We start from the raw sequence: 23,922 nt of genomic DNA on the forward strand, positions 1-23,922 counted from the left end.
AATACCGCCACTTGCCGCAAGCAACAGCCATAGCCTATTCCGATGAAATTAGTGACTCAGTCTCCCACTGCGCCTTGACCCTCAACGATACCCATGAATCGACGTCTGACGCCCCCGTTCTGACTGACGTGAACCCCGACCTAACCGCCGATCAGAAACACCGCCTCCACATGATCCTCGACTCTTTTCGCGACTGCTTTGCGACCACTTCTAAAGTTCGGCAAACATCGGTCGCTAAACACCGCATTGTAGTTGATGAAGGCGAGAGGCCTATACAACACCACCCCTATCGAGTGTCTGCGAAAGAAAGGGAGGTGATTCGGAGGCAGGTTGAGGAAATGCTCCGCGACGAGGTTATCCAGCCGTCAACAAGCCCGTGGGCTTCGCCCACTGTGCTGCTCGCCAAGAAGGATAGCACTCTCCGTTTCTGCGTCGACTATCGTCGCCTCAACAAGATTACTAAAAAGGACGTTTATCCGTTGCCCCGAATTGATGACTCATTCGATCGCCTGCGTCATGCCCGCTACTTTTCCTCTCTTGATCTACGCAGTGGGTACTGGCAGATCGAAGTCGATGAACGTGACCGTGAAAAGACCGCTTTCATAACCCCCGACGGTTTGTACGAGTTCAAGGTGCTCCCCTTTGGCCTGTGTACCGCTCCTGCCACCTTTCAAAGAATGATGGACACTGTCCTGGTTGGCCTCAAATGGCAGTCGTGTCTCGTCTATCTTGATGATGTTATTTTCGCTGCGACCTACGATGAACATCTCAAACGCTTGAGTGCAGTATTGACGGCAATCCGATCAGCCGGTCTGTCTCTAAAACCCGAAAAATGCCACTTCGCGTACCAACGGCTGAAGTTTTTGGGCCATGTTGTGACACCTGAGGGCGTCAGCCCCGACCCTGACAAGACGGCCGCTGTAGCTGCGTTCCCGACTCACACTGATAAGCGAGCTGTGCGCCGGTTTCTTGGCCTCTGCGCATATTACAGACGCTTCGTGCAAGACTTCTCCAGGCTGGCTGAGCCTCTCACACGGCTGACAAAAGACGATCAGCCTTTCGTCTGGGCACAGGAACAGCAGGACGCCTTCGAAAAGCTCCGCGAACGCCTACAAACAACGCCCATTCTTGCCCATTTTGACGAGGAGGCGGACACGGAACTTCACACCGATGCCAGCAACATTGGCCTCGGTGCAGTCCTCGTCCAGTGGCAAGATGGTGTTGAACGCGTGATTGCGTACGGCAGCCGCACGTTGTCACGGTCCGAGGCAAATTACTCAACCACTGAAAAGGAGTGCCTAGCTGTTGTGTGGGCGATAACGAAGTTCCGGCCCTACTTGTATGGTCGCCCGTTTCGGGTCGTGAGTGACCACCACTCACTGTGTTGGCTCGCGAATCTTAAAGACCCCTCGGGCCGGCTAGCTCGTTGGAGCCTTCGCTTGCAAGAATTTGACGTTACAGTTGTCTACAAGTCGGGCAACAAACACAGCGATGCAGACTGCTTGTCCCGTGCTCCTATCTCGTCCAGCTCTGATGACCTCGAAGATGACCCTCTATTTATTGGTGCTCTGACCACGTCCGCCCTCGCTCAACAACAGAGAGACGACACGGAATTGCGCCCACTCATCGATTATCTCGAGGGAACCGCCTCGTTACCACCTCGTCTATTCGCGCGTGGCTTGTCGTCGTTTTGCTTGCGAGATGGCGTCCTCTACAAACGAAATTACGGCCCGACGGACTCTGGTTACCTGCTCGTGGTTCCAACGGCGCTCCGCACTGACGTTTTGCAGGCGTGCCACGACGAGCTTCCTTCCGGCCACCTCGGATTTTCTCGAACGATGGCACGAGTTCGTCACCGTTATTACTGGCCCAGGCTTTCTGCGGCTGTCAAGCGTTATGTGCGCACTTGCCGCGAGTGTCAACGTCGGAAGAAACCACCTTTCAAGCCGGCTGGCTTGCTCCAACCCATTGCTCCGCCGAGAATTCCTTTCCACCAAGTCGGCATGGACTTACTGGGCCCATTTCCCTCGTCATCATTGGGTAACCGGTATATTGTGGTTGCCACCGACTACCTCACCCGGTATTGTGAGACGAAAGCCCTTCCCCGCGGTACTGCTGCTGAAATTGCTGACTTTTTCATCATCAGCATAGTCCTCCGCCATGGCGCCCCTTCTTTTGTTTTAACTGACCGAGGCACAGCGTTCACGTCCACGCTTACACAGGAAGTTATGCGGCTCAGTGGCACAAGTCATCGTAAGACCACAGCTTACCATCCTCAAACCAACGGCCTAACCGAGCGCCTCAATAAGACTATCGCTGATATGATTTCTATGTACGTCGACGATGACCACAAGAACTGGGACGCAATACTTCCGTACGTCACGTTTGCCTACAACACTGCCCTTCAAGAGACGACGGGTTCACGCCATTTCGTTTGGTACACGGTCGTGAAGTCGTGACTATGTTGGACACGATGTTGTTGCCCGATATTGCGCACCCATCCGTTGCCGACGCTGATGCATTCGTTCGCCATGCAGAAGCTGCCCGCCGGCTGGCTCGGCAACGAACCCGCGTGCGGCAGGAAGTCGATGCTCACCGCTATAACCTTCGTCATCGCGAAGTCATTTTCCAGCCTGGAGATCAAGTGTGGGTTTGGAGTCCCATCCGTCACCGCGGTCGCTCCGAGAAGCTTTTGCGCCGTTATTTCGGTCCCTACGAGGTACTCCGCAAACTCAGCGACGTTACGTATGAAGTGCTCCCGCAAGAAAGTGTTCGTTCTTCAAGACGCCCGCCGACATCCGAAATTGTGCACGTCGCAAGACTCAAGCCATACCATGCCCGCTAGAACAACTCTCACCACGTTCCGCGCCCGGGACTCGGTTCACGCACACACGTGGCTCCCCCTCAATCCCAGCCATCGAGTCGATGCCTTTCCAGAGGGGAGGGGCAATGCCACACTCTACCAGCGCCCCCGTGCGGTTTGTCTTCGACCTTTGTCGCGCGCCGGACTTCGTCCTCTTCTGCTCGGTGCTAGGGTCGGCCGGCTGTGCTCCGCCCAGTGTGCTCGCCAGGGACAGAACGTTCTACCGGCGCCCGTGACAATATGTACATTAAAGTCCCCACCCACCCTACCACCCTGGCAGGTGGCAGTTAATGGCTGATAGGGAGAGAGGGCTCACTGTTAGCGCTAACACCTGTTGCCCACATCTCTCTCTCTCATCAACCATGCACCTATAAACGGGATGCAGGCGTCCGCTGACCCAGGGAGCCAGCTATGCGCACTTCCTTTCCTTAAAATGATAGCAGTGTAAAACATAGTCAACGCGAACACCAATGTGAACAATGAACGCCGATGGCCTATGGCTTCAGAGCCGCGTCTCTGGCCCAACGTTGTCAATGCCTGCAGTCCACATCTCTCTGTCATCAGCTCACGTACCTATAAGCGTGATTTCGGCGTCAACTGATCTAAGAAGCCAGTTATGTGCTCTTCCTTTCGTTAAAATGATCGGGGAGCGAAACGTTGTCAACGCCAACGCAAGTTGGCGTTGTTCGTGTCTTCTTGTGTACAATGAACACCGACGGCCTAAGGTTTGGTTTGGTTTGGTTTGGTTTATGGGGTTTAACGTCCCTAAGCTTCAGCGCTGCGTTTCTGGCACAACGTTGTCAATGCCTGCAGCCCACATCTCTCTCTCATTTCCCCACGTACCCATAAGCGTGATTCAGGCGTCCACTGACCCAGGGAGCTAGTTATGCGCACTGCCCTTCCTTAAAATGGCAGAACGCTGTCACATGCAGCGCACATCTGTAACTACCGCCTCGTAGCTTAAAGCACGATTGAGGTGTCCACTGTTCGAAGAGGGCAGTTATGCGCCTTTCCCTTGCTTTCCAATCTCCCGTTAAATTGGTTTTGCTGCTTTAAGCGCGACTAAGGTGTCAGCTGCTGGTTACAATGGACAAGGGCGGCGGCGACGCGATGGCGACGCCGCGAAACCCAGATACGGGCTCCAAAGAGCTGCGGTCTAAACAGACTAAAGTTTGCGGCAGTGCAGACCATCCCTGAAAGGACGAAAGACCGCTTACAGTGTATCCACTAATTTGTTTCCTAGCATAAGCATATGAAAATGAACACGTAAACTTCACGTAAGTAGAAAGAAGGCGGCCTATATATTGCGATGATTCGTGAAGACGGCTGAAAAAGCTCACTAGTGACACATTGTCAACGTTGAACGACAGTTCTTGTTCACGTTTAATTCCGTCTGACGGTATAACTTTCTTTTTTTAACCGCTATTTAGTGATGTTTTGCAGCGCAATAGCTGAGAACAATGAAAAAAAACAGCCCACTTGAATGAAGGCATGTTGTTCAAGGCTAAGACGCGTGCACTGAATAAACCTACTGCACACGGCATTCAAAATAAGCAGTTAATGATGACAAACTGGACACAAGAAAACTAAATATTACGCAATAATTGGGAAGCGTTTGTCAAAACATTTTCTATTCGTTTTTAGAGCTCTGTGCGCTCTCAATGCAAACAAGCACCAAGGTGGTGCAAACTGTTTCCTAGTAGCAATGCTTGTATATTTGTATTCTTTTTTACAGACAAACTAGTGTCCGTTTACTACCCGTTCGTGGTTTCAGAGTACCGCAACTGCGACATACTGCGGTCGCCACATCGCAACAATGGTGAGTAATTGTTCCAAGTTTTCTCCAAGAGGGTGAAGTAATACCACCATCTTTACAAATGTGTTTCTGGTGCGTTTTTATGCTCAGAGAGAAGAAACTGTATCCATCGAAGTGAATTGGTTTATGAAAAGATGTGTTAGTTTCGCCGCCCGCAATATTCGTTTTTCTCCCCCCCCCCCTAAACCTAATAAATTGAACATCTGACACTTTTTGTGTTACTAATAGGCACCCGCCTCAGTCACCCACCAAATGATGACAATAATGATGATGTCCTCAGCCACCAAATGGGATGCCTGTATTTACTTCTTTTTCTCCAAGCGTTGTAACTTTACCAGTTGATTACAAAAAGAATTCGCTATTTTGTTGAAGTGGCAACCTCTCAGACAATTACAGAGCGTATATACAGCCCTTCTGACCGGCGCCTACGATAAATTCTAAGCGGCCCCTGCATTTATCCTGCCATTCTCTACCATATTCATATAACCTTTAAAATTTGTGTTTTCGAATAGTCGCTCGCACATATTACTTTAATTGGGTGGCAAGCTTAGTACTGCACAAAATCTAGCGGGAGTTCTAAAGTATGGTGTTCATTTTACACCCACAGCTTCGCTTCTCGCTGTCTGCGTATTTTTTTGTTCATCAATTTCTTTCTGCCTCAAAAACGCCCCAAAAGCGCCATTTTTTGTCACTGGCATTTATAACAAAGCGATAGAGTTTAGGGCTCCGTTCGGCAGAAAATGTGGCGTCGTCGGCGCTTGCCGTGCGCTAGCAGTGAGAGAAAATCTGCCGGTTTAAAATTTCGGATAAGTAGGCTGACGTGGCCGTTCGGCGCAACACACTGGTGTAGTGGCGCCGCCATGCGGCGGCTGCCAGAAGAAAGAGGCGCCGCGGAACGCCGCTGTGCCAAAGCTACAGGAGGGTCATCGCCGGTGCCAACGCATTGCACAATGACAGGGAGCCGCTGCTCGGCGCCATCGGTTTGCACCGAGCGCGCGCAGTGAGGCTTAATTCAGTTGATCACTTTTCTCCCCTTGCAGGACCGCAGTTCATCGCGGCCTGTGTTCGCCTGGCACTCTTCCGAGTAATATATGCCAGTGCTGCAGATTTTAATTTTACTCGGGTTCTAAATTAAACTTACTTCGAGTAATAGTGGTGCCCTCTTCACCTACAAATCTATCGCATGGACCCTCTAGGGAGAACTTAAGTGTCTCTCAGTTTTTACTTAATAGGATATAAGCATAAACATTAGCCCTAATTCCGAGTATGTATAATAAATAGAAACAATGGTTGATCTGTGTGCTGAACGGCTGTGACCGTTTGCAGTGTTTTAGTATGAGGAGATGCGTTTGCATACTTGGAGATAACTGCTCACCGACAGATAACAAAAGCTACAGGTCATGAAACTCGCTGCAGGACGGAGGAGACACTTAAACGTTAATGAAACCTCAACATACCAGGTAGAATGAAAGCTTTGTAGCAGAAACTAGATATATGCAACAAAGGACTAATATGAGGGTCACCAACAATATGCGTAAAAAGTTAAAGTGTCAGCCTTATTATTTGCAGTACAACTCTGAAACTAATCGGGTACTCCGTCTGCGCATACCTTAGCGTTACGACCGCTGTTGACAAAGTAACGCAAGCGCTGTTCCGAATCGGTGACCTGTTTTTCAAATGTGAAGCGCATAGCATCCGCACGTTCTCTCCTCTGAAGAAACAGCATGAAACGTGGTGGTGCATGCATCGGGTTTGAGGGGAGAGGAAGGAAAAAGATACCTCCATTAACAGTACATCGCGAGCAGAGAAAGCGCACCGCTGTCCAAAGACTGTAAATGTTGGCTGGGTGGACCTAATTGGCTTTGCAGGTGACGGCATAGCTGTATTGACCGAACAGATCATACATGTCAATCTTTAAAATAGAATAACGCGGCATATTCTAACCAATCAATCTTTGTACCTATATCCTGAAAGAATATGTCATTACACTTTCCCTCGGTTCTCACGCAGGGTGCGAGATGTGGGTCACCTTGGATGGTCTGCGCAACATCAGCAGCGCATGCTTCTTCATTTACGATCTGTTATGCGGCCCCGACAAGTTCCTGAAGTACGACGAGGAGTTCTGCAGGGATAAAATTCAAATAAAGTAAAATTCAGAACAGCACTGGCAACTGCGGCGCCAGTTTATACTTGTATTTTATGTTAAAGCCATTATTTAACGGCTCTTTGATTCCCTGCAATTCATCTGAGAGCCAAGTATCGTTTGCACCCGGGAGCGCAGCAAAACTGTGATGTGCGCTGGCAAATGCATGCTTCCTGACTTCCGGTCAAAGGTTGTGCCACGTCTCAAGATTGAAGTACCAAGCCAAGAATGGATTATTTCTTTTGACCAGCTGCTGTATAAGCGCATCCCAGCTTATACGGTGTGCGACGGTACCACCGCTAAAATCTTATCGATAGGATAGGTGCTCAAGGGTAGCCGACATACAAGCTTACAGGTTTATTTTTAGCAAACAGTAAAGCTTTCGACCTTCTAGTGTTATTCCCAAACAGTTTTTGGCTCAACAAAGAAGCAATTTGCAGGATGTGTCAGTAAGAGTATGCACCAAGTGCAAATTATTATTTCATACAAAAAATAAGCAAGCACCATCAGTGTATAAACAAAAATTCGCAGGCTTGTTAGTAGTGACAGCCTCATTCACATACACGTTAAACAGAAATGACCCTGGAAAGCAGCCTGGTTAAATTGTAAGAGTTTCCCGTGAATTACTACACGTCCAAGAAAATGGAGTGCAGAGGAAGACCTGAAATATGTGTAATAGCGACGATTCGAAAGAGAACAAATATAAAAGCCATCGAAGACCTTATTTTCTACAGTAATCGCCTAGGTTTGCTGTTTCAACGAAAGAAGCAAGTCCATTCTTTGAGAATAATTTCCGATGGCGCCATACAATCCCCCTGAAGAATAAAGAATTTTTCTCCATAAAAAATTTCGCAATCTTTCGGGCAACTGATGTTATTAATAGGAACACCTAGTGGCGATGTTCGGACTTCTGTCCCGGAGGCCACGAGGGTTGGCTTTGTATTTGGGTTGTGTTGCACAGACAAGCACTTACAATGTTTTTTTTTTTTAGCAAAGGTGGCACTTTTAAGGAATGTCCCCGTTGAAATGCGCGCCCATTCAGCGCCACTCACCCGATGGCAATCTTCACTAACACAGCCATCAGTGAAACGTACTCTGCCGCAGTTCGCGTATATTGTAATGAATACTGTAGACCTTAGAGCTATCACTAACGGGCTGTGCCAATATTTCTGACCTTGAAATGGGTATGGTTCAGAGGGACGCTATTTCGGTCGCTACTTGTATGTAACGAGTACTAATTAAACGAAAATATTTAGTGCACCTTTTTCGGTGTGAATGCATGCGATCTGCCCTTAGCATTCTCGCCTGGCTAGGATAAAAAGTTGTGCAGTTCACAATTTACTTGCATGTGCTTTCCCAATTTGTTTTTTCATACTTCTACATTTTTTTGCAACTTCTGGGGACTTTGTACTTTTACACAGGAGGCCTAGGGCTTTCGCATTAAAATGCTGGGAGTGGCATGTTACGGAGATCTCAAACTTTAAGAAACGGGCACTCTTAATGTCTGTATTTTGTGCAGAGACTCTGCAAACGCAAATGAAAATCCCCACGGAAGCAACTGGTCAAGTACTGATTAAGTTACCCAGCATATGCGAGCGTTAGGTGGCAGGTTTGTTAGGTCTCCGGCGGTCTTAAGAGATTATTATTCCCTCTGGATTATTTCCCTGATGTTTTATTAATGTCCATTGACCACCCATTCAGTTTAGGATGCACGCTTGGAAGTTATCTACTTTTATCATTGACTTACCGAGGAGTTTCGGCTAATACCTGTTTTCTATATACTGTTATCTTTATTTCGGTCATTTCTTGATTCATAGGGCCTGAATGCCGCAGCGGTACTACCACTGCTCAGCTCGAAACAAATTATCTCAGGATCAAGAAACGCACCAAGTGCGAGCATAGCCGGCGTAAAGTGCGCACACGTGTCTAAGAGAGCGAAAAGGAATGAACGCAGAAATGTGGGCCACAGGGCGAAAGGCAAGAGCAACCTTGAAGGTTGGAGCGAACCTGCGTATGCGGTCACATGTGCAGAGACCGGTCTTACTGGAGTAGGAGCTGCCGCAAGAGAACTAGAATTTCGTCACAATTCCACGCCTTGCAGGATAAAAAAAAAAAACTGGCTGGCGTTTTTTTACTTGTAGAGCTGAGCGCGTGGGCACGGAGTGTTTAACCGACAAAGCCAGCCTAATTTGGTAGGGGCGAAAAACATTTGCATGCAGCCCGCCTTCTTGAACTTGTGCGAATCACTGTGCAGTTGAGAGCTCGCCAGTAGTTACTGCTGCCCGCTTTTTGTCTCTGTGTTGCTATGATTGCTCCATCGCAGTTCGCATACGAATGTTTCCGACACGGAGCGAAAAGAATGTGCGCGGCAATGAACCACGCGGCAAAGAGAAGGAACACAGAAATTACCGCAAGAACCTCGGATTTAGCTCTAATTAAGTGTCCGTTTATATTTTTCTTTTACACAATGCCGCTGAAGTCGTTTCGAAATCGACGTCCTATATATTGTGCGGGTTTCGCTTAATAAAAATTTAGTTGGTATTTCAGCGTTCCTTCCTGTCACTTCTTCGTTTCGCCTCCGGGCTGCTTCTTTCGCGCCGTTTCACTAAGTCCGAATTCGTTCTTCGTTTAATGCCACAGTTATAAGTCAACGCACACGACCTGATCTCGAAATGCAATTTTTAACCTTACACCACACGTCATCGAGTTTTCGAGCGCCGAACGAACCGCACTACAGTTGTAGTGTTTTAGTTCCTGCTCGGTTTGAACAGAAAGCAATAAGATGAACACGAGAATGAACACAACGAATGCCTACGTCCAATGGCTTCAGTGCAGCGTTTCTGGCAGAGCGTTGCCAATGTCAACTCATGCCGCGCACAACTGTCACTACCACCACTTAGCTTAAAGCATGGTTGAGGTGTGCACTGTCCCAAGAGGGCAGCTATGCGTCTTCCCTCTGGCTCAGGTGTCCTCCTAGATGTGGACACCTTGCCGTCACCTCACGTTACCTACATCCTGGCATAGCAGAGCTCAGCCACTGCCAATTTTATATACACCACAAACCACGCAGAAGCGATGCGCAATCGCTACTGCGCATCAGAGAGGGAGAGAGAGTGAGACTGTCGGCGAGGCGATGGAGAGCGCACGACGGCGGTCCCGGCGAGCCAGCTGTGCGCCGTGTGACGTCACCAGCCGCTCACGCATGCGCAGCTTGACCTTTCCAGAGCTCTGCAAAACGGCTCAGCGACTAGCGTAGTGTTGCTTTCGCAACAATAAAATTTCTCTGCAGGTGTGGGTAGCTGCCCCTAGGACATTCAGATTGCAAGGCGAGTACTCATGGAATAGGCCACAAACCCGCGTTTTTCTTTTTTGCATGGAAATATTGCCAAAACGGAAAATCTCAGCACGCAAGCCCACAAAGCCACGTTGCTTCGCAGCGCACACAGGTGAACCTCGCATATGAGTTCCCTTGAGAGACTCTATGTTAATGAGTAGGCGTGTCATTAGGAAGAAAGGTAGAGAAATTAAAAGCAAGTAACAAAAACAGTGCTTTCGAATACAAAGCATGTAAGTAGTCTTAAGTGTCCTGCAATTTAAATTTCTTTTTGCATTCGAAATTTAACTCTATGTTAGCGTTCCTTCCTAGCATTTCCATCTTTGAGCCATCCATTGGATTCGAATGTTAAGAGAAATGTTACCGACTTCCTTGAAAATGACTGCTTGCGCTCCGGCTGTGCGCGCTGTGTACCTTAGGCTGCCTGCGTTATGGGCTCCTCGAGTATGGCGCCATTGGCCAGAAATACCGTGAATCTGCGTGTGCCGAAGTTGTAAAACCCACGTTCTCACCTTGCACCACTTTCTATGCTGTATGACAGGAAGGGGAAACGTTGGATGCGCTGCCCCAATTTTCCAGCTGCCTCAGCTATGTACCCTTACATCGGCAGGCGCCGTACGCATCTTCGCATGATCATATCTCTTCATGTTTGATGAAAGATCGCAAGGAACGAGGTCGGAGACAGAAGAGGATAGACGCAGCGCTCTTGTAAGTTTTATATCTCTTCGTCTATCACGAATACTAGACGGCAAGCGCGTCATATATTCTAGTCAACTACGTTCCCGCCGTTTCTGCATATTCTTGCGTGCTTGTGCGTGCGTGTTTGCGAGCGCGCGCGCGCGAGTGTGTGTGTGTGTGTGTGTGCGTGTGCGTGCGCGTGCATGTGTGCCTGCGTGCTCTCTGCGTTGCGATGTGGGAAAGAGAGCCGGAACGCTAGTCGGCTGGGCGCCGAAGCTGGTGAAACCCTAGTCAGTTCCATTGTTACAGCATCGCGTCAGCTGCTTCCACCGTGTAGCTACGCCTCATTAGTCGGCGGCTACGCATTCTCCAAGTTCACTTCGTGACATTTCTCGGCAAAAATCATACGGCACTGACATGCAAAGGTTTCGACAATTGTTAGGACCTTTGCTTACGGTTGGCTGGGCTCTCCTAGAGAAATTTGAGCTCGTTGGCCCATATTTACCAAGCTGTAGAGCATTGGAAGGGAAGGCACGGAGAGCGAGGGGGCACCACACACAGCGCTAGCTTCCAAGAAGTGCACTGGGAAAACGCCCCTGTACTTTCACCTGCCAGATTGCGCCAGCCCCAAAGGACGTGCAATGCGTGTAGTACAGTCTAGGTAAGGAAGTTCTTTCTCGGAGAGATGCGGAGATGGGGAGTTTGCACCAGCACTTCCTAACCCAGCTATTCTTCCTGCTTCGACAATTTCCCTTATATGCAAGGCTTATAAAGGTTTATAAACTAGGTTTATAAACCATCTAAAACTAGAAGTCACCACAGCCTAAACATCACGCCTTATTTTGCCCGCACGGACACTTTTAAGTACAGTTTTTTTCCGCGTGCAATCGAATATTGGAATTGTTTACCCGGTTCTACTCGCTCTCTTCCTTTAGAGCTGTTTTTAGCAGCTATTGAATAGTTTTTTCGTTTTTCTTGTTTTCACTCGTACTGTTTCGGATGTTTGCCATTGTTGTGCTCCATGTTTTCCTAAACTGTTGTTCACACCCACCCCTGCAATAGCCCAATAGGGCTGCAGTATGTATAAATAAATAAATAAATAAATAAAAACCAAGTTCAAATCAATCGTAAGTGCTTAACAAAAGTTAGTACAGTAGGAGGTCCCTAAGTTATACTGCTGGTGGATCTTTCATCAGAAATCCGTGAATATAAGAGCACTAGTTAAGAAATGGATCGGAAAAAGAAGATATAAATCAAATTGAAACCTACTGGTATAATTTGCGGCAATGAACAAGCTATAAAATAGTTGGCGGGCATAATTTTTCAGGGAAAGAAACAAAGGCATAAAACGCCAAAGCGTAAGAGCATGAGAGAAACCACAAAAGACATCAGATACCGATGGACAATGAATAGATGCAGAGATTACAAATTCGGAAGCGGACATAAATCAAAATATTCGATGCTAGGCACACTTTGACCGTTTACCGTCGTATTTCCGATTAAACAACCTTCATCGAAGAACTATTTGCATTGGTTATGCGTGCTGAAATGTAGTATGAGGTGTCTACTTAGTTTGTTCTTATATCTACATTACGTTTGTGATCTCGCAGACGCTCATTTTCACAATGAGTGGTTTGACTTATATACTGCTGTGAGCCAAAGGAAGAAACTGGTAAACAAACTTCTCTTCGCATTCAACGAACTGAGTTTCATGGTTAATTTGGCACCCATTACAATAGTAATGGTCGCTTTTGTTGAACTTGCATCGCATGTATAATTTATCAGGTGCTGAAACATGAACTGATGCATCTTTCCGCAGCCACCGCTGTGGCTCAGTTGCTACAGCACTGAGCTGCTGACCGAAAAGACGCGGGCTCGAATCCGGTCGAGCCGGTCCCGTTTTGATGGAGGCGAAATGATAGAGGCTCGTGTACTGTGCGATGTCAGTGCACATTAGAGAACCCCAGGTGGTAGAAATTATCCCCAGCATTTCACTGGGGAATCCTTCATAGCCTGAGTCGCTTTTGGACGTTAAACCCAATGAAAAATCTATCAGCTTTGCAATGAAATCAAATAACTGTACTTTTCAGAGTAAGTACATGACAAAACTCTGATTGATCCCTTCGAATAAACTTTGTGATTTGCAACTTGACTGAGGTCGAGGGACCGTTTCAACAGACAACGGTAAAGGCTATTTTTAATATCAATAGGCAATGTTGATTACACAATAATCCAACTGTAACAAAAGTGCCTGTGCACTTCGAAGACATATCTGTATCTTTAAACATAAAAACGCACTAAATTGGAAAACAAGAACTCCTGTAATTAGCAAGTAGTAAAAAAGGGCATTGAAGAGAATAATATGTACTTGTATTTATCTATGGCAAAGCACATCAAGGAAAAAAAAAAGATTGTATTCATTATGACCGAGTAGATGCAGAGTTCTTAGCATTAGGAACCAATGCAAATAACTATTCAGGATACACGCTAAGAAGTAAGTGGAATATATGAAAGCAGTGGACAGTAGGCCTCTGGGTGTTTTCTCATCTTTGTTGCGGTTCTGTGGTTTATACTGCGGCGACGACAGAGTGGTTAAGGTACTCAGCTGCTGACCTGAATGACGCCGGTTCAATCTCGGCCGCTGTCGTCTCAAAGAAACTGAGGCTGTTGAAATTATCCGGAGCCCTCCACTATTCCGGCCCTCACAGCCTCAGTCGGTTTGGACCATTAAACCTCATAAATCAAACCAAAATTCTATTAATTTGAATATTTTTAAGTAATATGTCGCTGTTTTTTGGACCTTCTTTTAGCGCCTTTATCTGCGAGAAACAAAAACTACGCCATGCACAGTATCTTGCTAGGGCTTCTTACACGGGGCTCAAATCTCTGTTCTTCACTAAAGAGTAGAGCTCTCTGTCTTTCAGAAATTTTTTTTTTTATGCCGATGATATGTATTTTATATTCGTGCTACCCAGCCATTACGGCTGGAAACCTTCGGAGTAGCACAAAGGCAAAACCCGAAAGAATATCAATGGCCTTGTGCAGGATGTAGACGCACGGATAACGCGTTCTCAACGTTTTGTTTGGTGCTGGCTTCGGCGTTTTCTCAAAAAGCATAAACACAGAAACCTTAGTCTTACATAACTTTTCTACAAGCCCTAAAACAATGCCATGCACAAGAGGAAACATAAAAAGTATGACTGAGTTTTGTGAGTAAACACTTAAAGTATGTTAGAAATAAAAAAAAATTCAACGCACTAAGGAGATGGCATGATGGCAAGAGATGGCAAGATGTCTGGTTGGACAGCACCTAAAGAACGTTTGTTTTCATTCCTTTTTTTACATTTCTATTTTGTGCTCTCTAAAATTTGTGCCTTGGTTAGATCGCCATCTTGGACAATACATGAGACCGTACTCTTTCGCAGTGAGCACACTTATCGGACTTCGCAACCCTTTTCTGGACTAAGAGAGGCAGCGCCAAGAGACGCCTTTGTTGTCGGACCCTATGCACTACATAGAATCAGCCTCTCGTGCCTCTTGCGACATTGCAGTTCTGGAAACTACATGGCGTCTGTACGGAAACACATAAGAATGGTTTGCCAAGTACTCGCAAAAAACTAAGAAAATTTCCATACAACCGAGGGATAACTCCGGACTTGACAATGCCGGATGGGTACATTGGCTCACCTCCCACACGAGGACGCTGTATTGCAAGAACTTTGCAATGCTACTCGCCCTAATGCAGGAAGAACGTTACAAACTATAACTAAGGGCGAACGCAAAAAAAAAAAATCTGTTCTCTGCAGATATTCGCGCAAATATTCAAAAGTGAGACCATTGTGTTGGCAAATAAAGCACTGCACTTCAAGATATAACAGGTTTGGCCAGCGAATTCTTGCGAGAGAGCTGTAATGGGACATACGCCTGGGGTCGGTGCTGACGTGGTAGCCAGTTTGCACGTCTTTGATATACGGTCGATTATTTGAAGAAAACAATGGATCGGTCTGACGTAGCTACGACAAAAATGAGATCAGAAAGAACACTAGAAGCACTTAAGAAAGAATATAAATAAACAGATGGCATTTGCCACTTCAAATTTTTTCCGAGGTGCCGACTGCCGACTGTACAAGATGCCGATACCGGAAATACAGCAAAAGAAACCAACAGGCTTACTCCGTTGTTTCAGAAAGAAAAAGAAAAACAAGGATAAAAATTTGAAAAGCTTAAGTAGAGTGAAGGACGAGGTTTTTTCTGCTTCCTATTGTGCGGCGTTTTAATGGCTGTCTTAGAAATGGCCGCGTGGTTACAAGCTCGGCTGCATACGTCTCTTGAGGCGCAGCAGTGATATTAAAACTATAGCTACGTCTGTAGTGGATGGTTTGATGGCATACCGTATGGTTAGGAATCAAGGGTGATGAAATTACAGCCGGTAGCATCACTGCGAAAAAGGAAACAGTAGCGCTCCCGAAATGTCCCGAAATGTTTTTGACGCTGGTTGGTGAGCAGTTACCTTCATGAGTCATAAATCCTCACCAGACAGTATGCCGTTGAACCATTGACTGCATCAGTGCACGCCATCAATATGGAGAACCGGCCGTTACCGGAGCTGGCCGCCTCATTGTGAACAAGGCGCCGTAGCGCTCCAGAAACATCATTTGTTTTTTGCAATGGCCAGTGACCAGTGAACTACATCTGCCATGATTCCTGATTAGACGGTGTGCCTTCAAACCATCGAATACATCAATGTCAATCATCAACATGGACAACAGGCCGTCACTAGAGCAGTAGCCTCATTATGAAGAAGGGTGGAGTAGCGCCCCTAAACGTCAGTTTTTTTTTTTACCCTGGCCAGTGACCAGTGAACTTTGTCAGCTATGGCTACGTCTGTTGTATGATAGCCTAAAAATTAAAAAAAAACATCAAACTTCTTCATTAGTAGCGGGCAAGAAGACGGGTGTGCGACTTTTTCCGATCTTTTTCGACACCTTTTTGTTTGAAGGTTACCTGTTTCCGCGCAAGACGTGCCAGCGAATGAAACGTCAGAAGGTCTCTTTAGTGCCAATTGGAGAGGTTTACTGCAGGCTCGTTTCAATGTCGTTTTTCTTTTCACTTTTATATATGAAACTTGCAGAAATTGTCGATGTTTTTTCTACAGGGGCGATCAAAAGAAACGCGACCAGAGCGGAGCCTAGGAGCTCCGTTGTTCGCACTACTTTCCATCACGGTTTTACTTCGGTGGAAGCCAAAAGACGCTAGAGTCGTCCGTGATAGATTCCTGACGACTCTAACGTCTTTTCCTTACCGCCCAGGTTGAAGCGCGATGAAAAGAAATTCGAACAGCGAAGCGCGTATGCTCCGCGTTGTTCGGGTTTATTTCCATGGTGATAGCACATTCTCCGTCTTTCAAAGAATGTATCATCATAAAGAGGCCTGTATTACAAATGGTCATACATACAAAGTGTTCAGAATCGAGCTTTACAGAGTTCCTCGAACTGGGCACTAAGTGATACGTTAAATCCAGACCCGTTCATAGGTCACGCGGCTAGAGGGACACAAGGCGATAATTGCGACCGTCAAGCTCCTAATTAAATAAAACATATTATTCAACTGTTTAGCTACAGCGACTAGTGTTACTATTTATATTGCGAACATAGAGGCGGTCGCATATCTAGACTACTGTGCTTCACGCAATTATTCTAGGACACGCGCGTTCTGAGATATTCGACACAGTTGTTTTCGCTGGTTTCGCGTGATTACGTATGCAAGACAGTTACAGTCGACGTGTATCTCCTCCCTAGTGTGACGTAGCTTTTGGGTCGGGCGTTTCTTTCACTTTAAATGCCCAAAAATGAAGGGTTGCTCGACGCCGGTGGCAGACGAAACACCATGTCACGCAGGGATGAGTTTCGCGCCGATCGTCACCGTCTTGCATGCGCCCGTAGGGAATAAGCCGGAAATTTTACGCAGATATATCGGAGCTCGCGCATGCTATCAGAATTCTACCAAATGCAATTAGGTTGGAATACGACTACGTTTATACCCCTGTCACACGAGCCAATTTAATGTCAGTTGAACCTGAGGACATTCGTTGCATCGAATGTCATTCGGTATTTTTCGTTGCTACACTGAAAAAAATAACCTCATTCGAAAATGATGGCATTGATGATCAGTGAAAAAAAAATAATATAACTGAAAGACATCAGCGCGCGAAAAAATGTTTGTAATTGTGGCGCAGTGTTTCAAAAGCGGGTGAGAACATTTAAGCTTAAAGTATTATTTCCGGCCATGTTGCGCCATTTTAGCCATCAAAAGTCAAGCCAAGTAGAAAGTCAACCAGAATTCCGATAAATTTAAACAAACAAAATGGCTTACATGGCGGCGCGCGCACACGCGCAGAGCATGGAAATGACTTCCAAAAGGTGAACTGCTCAGTTACGTCTTTAAGTACTTTCGAGCTTAACGAACATGGCACGCCAACCAGCAGCAAACACGTAACCCAAAATGACCGACGGTCGCGGGAGACCCTGCTTCACGCTGGACCGGTGCTGTTGGCTGCTGCTGAGACGGAGAGTAATTAGCTATCCACGACAGCCTCTAGTGTGAACAGATTCACACCTACTTTAACTTTTTTTTAGCAGAACTAAATAAATAAACTACTTAAGTTGGGCAGTGTGCACAGTATATTTTCGCATCGCTTGTTTCTGCTGCGTATCTAGTGTCCAGAGTACGCTTTTGGTTCGAGAGTGAATGCGAATGAGTTCCACTAACTCATTCGATGCCTAATGTCATTCGAACCCAATGATATTACATGTTACCGGGTAGCAGTCGATTAATGACATTAGGCCCTAATGTCATTCGATTATAACTACATTAAATTTACTAGTGTAACAGAGGTATTAGCTTCTGATATAAGCATGCCCGTTTAAAGCGGTCTCTAAATATTTCATTATTCGATTTTAGTTCCGCAGGTGCCTCGCGGTGACAATTATAAATTCACTTTGTGTCCCCTTGGCAGCATAACTAATCTGCAGAGGTAGTTTTCAAGTAGCTCTCAACGCCTATTTTTAAAAAAACCTCTGAGGCCAAATTTGCCTATAGCAGCTCATAGAAACACAGGAAGCACCAGCACCGCAGCAGGCGTTAATAAAATTTATTTTGACTTTCAGCTGTGCACATACACCCCATTCTAGGAATCGACACGAATCCTCAGCTGGGTAATCAGCTGCCGCTGCAGCGTTACCTTAGCGACGCTTTCTTTTCTTTATTGGGTACACTCGCACTCCAAAACGAAAGCTAGAGTTACGGCAAGTATTGGAAGTCAACGCCATTTGCTCCTCACCAGTTGCTCCGCTCAAGGACCGTATTCGTGCCGTAAGAGATTCAAGCAGACTGAAAAGGAACGAACAAGAAAGTATGAGGAGGGCACTCCTTTGGGGTTACCTGCTTCTGGCATCCTTTAACTTTTCGAAGTTGCAGTGCAGAAAGTTTGCGGTCTGCGGCACGAGTCCTGGTGGGTGCTTTTTGTTCTTCTTCACTTGTCTGCAAACAAAGTTCATGCCAAAAACGAAAATGCCATTTAAGTAAACTTGCCGCCCGCCCATGACGCGTAAGCGTACATCACACACGTAATCATGGTCTTGCCTGTGAGTAGGGCTGGGCAAATATAAATTGAGCTGTCCTTAAAGTTATATTTCGAATGAGGGCTGAATTCACAATAAACCTATTTCATAAATAGGCTGCGGAGTGAGTATTTCAACCGTTTGGCTAAAGAATAATTGTCATTAGCGATTTTTTATCGATGCAAAGTCACGAGAATGGCTTTCTACCGGAAAAATTTCGTTCAGTTGGGACCACGGGCTTGTGAACAGCAAAAACTATATGTCGAGCCAAAGCTACAGTATTTAGCGGAAACGTTTTCAGATATGCTTGGTGAATTTCAATCACTCACAAGTATGACTGTAGGGAGGAATGTGTGGTCGACTACAGAGTAACAAATAGCCGTTGATCAAAGAGTACGACTGTGATAGCGGCACGAATTTGGCACTGAAACTTATCAGAGAAGGAAGAAAACGCAATATTAATCCTATCAATATATTTTGATGTTCCTCTTCTCCAACAAGAGTTGGATGCATTGAGTGCAAAGTAAGCATGAGAGATTCTGTTCTTATTTTAGCGCTAACAGCTGTGGTGCACTAGTTTTCGAAGTTGAACTGTAGACCCTAGTAAATTAATTGCCATACATTGACAGAAATAGCGGCTGGTTGTTTCTAATTAGCCTTATAGATGGCAACTGTTCTATTGCACGAGATACGTTTGCTCATTATCCTTCAGCGCTCATCTGCCCCCACTGCATGTACGCATTTAATGCAATTAGCTCAACTGCATGGGCGCTCTCGAGGCGTGAAGAATCTTTCAATAGTCTATAAATTTAGAAAAAAAATTATGCATCAGGCTTAGCAAACCTGCCACTTTACAAAATATGCAGAGCCCCACTTAATACATTTTAGTACATTTTCAAAGCTGAGTACACAAGCCTGTATTTCGAATATATTTCTCAGCTGGACAGGAAGAATCCGAAGATCATTACGAGCGGCATAAACATGAAAGTTCTGGACACACCGGTCGATCAGAAAAAAATTAGCACCTGATGTACGCTCTTAAGGACATCATATTCGTTTCCCTGGGCCATCAGAGTACTTCGCTGATAATACTATATATATATATATATATATATATATATATATATATATATATATATATATATATATATATATATATATATATATATATATATATATATAATGTTACGTGGCGGCAAGCCGAAGAATGAAGCGTGGTGAACAATGGAGAAGAGATGAATTAATGGCCGCTGGCAGAGCGTGAGAGCTCCGTCCCGCGCCTCTGCCAGCTTCTTCTTCGTAACAATATATATATATATATATATATATATATATATATATATATATATATATATATATATTGTAACGGGGGGTTTAGTACGAGGTACTGGGGCGACGGGAATGGCAACGGCAGCAGTCCGGGATCAGGTCGGCGAAAGGCACACAAGCGTAGCGCTGGCCAAAGACTCTCGAGAGCACTGTCACCTCGTCTTCATCTTTGCAAAACCATCAGACGCATCTTCTTTAGCCTTACAATCACCCCGGGGACAAGAGGAGCCATCCTGGCGACTTAGGATGATGGCAAGACGGCGGGGTCGTAGTAGGGCTTGAGGCGCTGGACATGAACGGTCTCCCGTCCTCGGCGGCGGAGATCAGGAGACGGCGTGAGGGGTTCCACGACATAATTAACCGGAGAGGTGCGCTCCAGTACACGGTAGGGACCATGGTACTTTGCCAGAAATTTTGAGGAGAGACCGGGAGTGCCTGAAGGGATCCAGAGCCACACAAGTGCTCCAGAAGAATAGTTCGGTGAGGTTTGGTCTTGGTCGATGCGGGAGCGCTGGCGATACTGGGTGTCAGTCGTGAGTGAGCGGGCGATTTGGCGGCAGGCTTCGGCGTGTTGCGCGGCTTGGGAAACAGGCCGATATTCAGATTCATCAGGCTGGTAAGGGAGAATTGTGTCGATAGTAGCAGAGGGTTGGCGGCCGTAAAGTAGGAAGAAAGGAGAGAAGCCGGTGGTGGACTGCGTAGCGGTATTGTACGCATAAGTAACGTACGGAAGAACTAGATCCCAATTCGTGTGATCAGAAGCGACGTACTTGGAGAGCATGTCTCCGAGGGTTTGGTTAAATCGTTCAGTGAGGCCATTGGTCTGTGGATGATAGGCGGTGGTAGTTCGGTGAATCGTGTTGCACTCTTTGAGAAGCGCCTTCACCACCTCAGATAAGAACACGCGGCCTCGGTCACTGAGCAGTTCACGAGGTGCACCGTGACGAAGGATGAATCGGTGCAAAATGAAGGAGGCAACGTCCGTCGCTGTGGCAGCCGGAAGGGCAGCAGTTTCGGCATATCGTGTAAGGTGATCCACCGCTACAATAGCCCAACGGTTGCCGGCTGCAGTGTAGGGAAGCGGACCGTATAAATCAATGCCAACGCGGTCGAATGGGCGTGGAGGGCATGGTAACGGCTGCAGCTCAGCAGCAAAACGATGGGGAGGTGTCTTGCGACGTTGGCAGGGAATGCATGAGCGTACGTACTTCATGATGAAGGTGTACATTCCGCGCCAGTAGTAGCGCAGCCGTATGCGGGTATAGGTCTTGAAAACGCCCGCGTGACCACTGTGGGGGGCAGCATGGAAATATGCGCATATCTCCGAGCGTAAGTGGCGTGGAATAACGAGCAGCCACTTGCGACCTTCGGAGCTGTAGTTACGGCGATAAAGTAGGTTGTCACGGATCGCAAAATGGGCAGCTTGGCGGCGGAGCGCACGTGACGGGGAAGCAGCCGTCGGGTTGGCGAGAAAGTCGAGTAGGGAAGCGATCCACGGATCCATGCGTTGCGCTGAAGGCATGTCGCTGAGACGAAGCAAGGGCAGAGAAGCGCCGGAGGTGGAAAAGGTGGAAAGGCTGGCGATCTCGGCTGGAAGGGGCAGCGTGACAGTGCATCGGCGTCTTGATGCTTGCGGCCGGTGCGATACACGACGCGGATATCATATTCTTGCAAGCGAAGGGCCCATCTAGCGAGGCGGCCGGAGGGGTCTTTCAGGTTGCAAAGCCAACAGAGCGCATGGTGGTCGGTCACAACGTCAAAAGGGCGCCCATAGATGTACGGTCGAAACTTCGCGAGGGCCCATACAATCGCCAAACACTCCTTTTCAGTTACGGAGTAATTGCGTTCTGCTGGTGTGAGTGTGCGGCTAGCATAAGCAACGACGTATTCGTCAAAGCCAGGTTTTCGTTGGGCGAGGACAGCGCCGAGGCCAACACCGCTGGCGTCCGTGTGAACTTCGGTAGGAGCGGCCGAGTCGAAATGGCGCAGAATGGGCGGCGCCGTGAGGAGACGGCGCAAGGTGTTGTATGCGTCGTCGCACGCTGGAGACCACAGTGATAAATCCGCACTTCCAGACAGCAGTTGAGTCAAAGGCGCAGCAATGGACGCAAAGTTGCGAATAAATCGGCGGAAATACGAGCACAAACCCAGGAAGCTGCGCAGGTCTTTGATGGAGGTGGGTTTGGGAAAGTCAACCACAGCACGAAGTTTCGTTGGGTCGGGACTGACACCCTGCTTAGAGACAACATGACCTAAGATGGTTAATTGACGGGCGGCAAAACGGCATTTTTTTAAGTTCAGCTTCAGGCCGGCGTCAGAGAGGCAGGTCAAGACGTGCTTCAAACGGGAGAGGTGGGTGTCAAAGTCCGGGGAAAGGACCACAATGTTGTCGAGGTAGCAAAGGCATGTCTTCCACTTAAGTCCGCGCAAAATGGTGTCCATCATCCTCTCAAAAGTCGCGGGGGCGTTACAAAGCCCGAAGGGCATCACCGTAAATTCATACAAGCCATCCGGTGTCACAAAGGCGGTTTTGGGGCGATCGGCTTCTTTCATAGGAACTTGCCAGTACCCGGAACGCAAATCGAGGGAGGAAAAGAGTTCGGCCCCTTGCAAACAGTCCAGAGCGTCGTCTATGCGCGGGAGTGGATAGACATCTTTGCGCGTAATCTTATTAAGGCGGCGGTAATCTACACAGAAGCGTATGGAGCCATCCTTCTTTTTGACGAGCACCACAGGCGACGCCCATGGGCTGCTTGAGGGCTGAATGACGCCGCTCTGGAGCATCTTGTCGACTTGGTCTTCAATAACTTGGCGCTCGGCGACAGACACACGATAGGGACGTTGTCGCAGCGGTGCGTGGTCACCTGTGTCGATGGCATGGGTGACAGTGGAAGTTTGGCCCAAGGAACTTTGATGTGAGTCAAATGACGAGCGAAACTGATTAAGTAAAGTGAGAAGCTGTGCCCTTTGCGGCGCTGGAAGGTTGTCGTCGATGGAGCGAAGGAATGCTTCGGTTGAGAAGGGATCGGGCGCAGCAGTAGGTGGGCTGAGTGCGGCTATGGAGAGGTGCGGCGCGTCGTTTATCTATTCGCGGATGAGCAGAGACGCGAATGGTTGTACCGTGCCGAGACATTCACCTAGGCGCAAGGCGTTGGGGAACGAGAATGGGTTAGACACGAACAGTACGGAGAGGCCAGCGGATATAGTCAGTACGGCGTATGGCAGAGGCAGGCACTTGCGGTGCAGAAAGATAGAGGACGGAGTGAAGAGGACAGTGTCGTCGCGAAGAGGGCCGCAAGAAAGGGGTACGAGGACAGAAGAGCAGGGAGGCAGGTCAATGTCTTCGGCAACGAGGGCCTTAACACAGGCACCAGAAGGGGGGGCAGTGTCCAAGACAGCTTCGGGCAGGTGAGAGAACTCGATTTCAGCTCGAGCACAATCGATGATAGCAGCATGGCGCGATAGGAAATCCCAGCCCAGGATAACAGCATGAGAACAGCAGGGCAATACGACGAATTCGACGGCATAGATGGTCCCCTGGATGACAACGCGAGCGGTACACGCTGCTGACGGCTGGATGTTCTGAGCGCTGGCAGTGCGCAGTGAGAGTCCAGCAATTGGCGTCCTTACTTTTCTTAAAGAACTACACAGCTTTGCGTCCATGACGGAAACCGCAGCACCAGTGTCGACAAGCGCCATGACAGAAACGCCGTCGACGGAAATTTCAATGAGGTTAGCGGCTGACGGATGAGGCCTTTCGAAGTTCGTTGTGGACGCAGTTCTCGCCTCAGGAACTGCGGCTCCTAGTTTTCCTCCTGGTTAGCGGTGGGGCGACGTCGCATAGGCGAGATAGACCGGCGTCGTGGAGAAGAGGGCCGGCGGCTGGAGAGGGTAGAACGGTCCGGCGAGAAAGTACGACTTTGCGGCGGCGCAGCTGGCACAGAGGACTGACTCGGTGGAGGCCAGTACCCAGGAGCTTGGGGAGGAATTTCCGCGTCCGGGAGTCGACGGCGGCAATGCCCAGATACATGACCTGGGAGACCACAAAAGAAGCAAATCGGCCGATTGTCCGTTGTGCGCCAATAATCGCTGACCCTTGGAGTAGGTCGACGGTAAGCCACTGGCCCTCGCAAATGCGCC

The 23,922-nt window shown here is 47.7% G+C and overlaps 1 protein-coding gene across 4 annotated transcripts in view; it reads left to right on the forward strand.

The window, feature by feature from the left end:
• The window catches only part of LOC149343521 (uncharacterized), a 40,161-nt gene extending 33,318 nt beyond the window's left edge, over window positions 1–6,843 (forward strand). For all 4 annotated transcript variants that reach the window (XM_089545956.1, XM_089545954.1, XM_089545957.1 and 1 more), the window contains exons 5-6: window positions 4,599–4,682; window positions 6,690–6,843. In XM_089545956.1, coding sequence (XP_089402082.1) covers window positions 4,599–4,682; window positions 6,690–6,829 — 224 coding nt within the window. In that variant the 3' untranslated portion in view covers window positions 6,830–6,843. The remainder of the gene's footprint in view (window positions 1–4,598; window positions 4,683–6,689) is intronic.
• The last annotated feature ends 17,079 nt before the right edge of the window (window positions 6,844–23,922 follow it).

This window comes from Amblyomma mixtum, chromosome 5, assembly GCF_055824585.1.
Source record: "Amblyomma mixtum isolate Tamu chromosome 5, ASM5582458v1, whole genome shotgun sequence".
NCBI lineage: Eukaryota > Metazoa > Arthropoda > Arachnida > Ixodida > Ixodidae > Amblyomma > Amblyomma mixtum.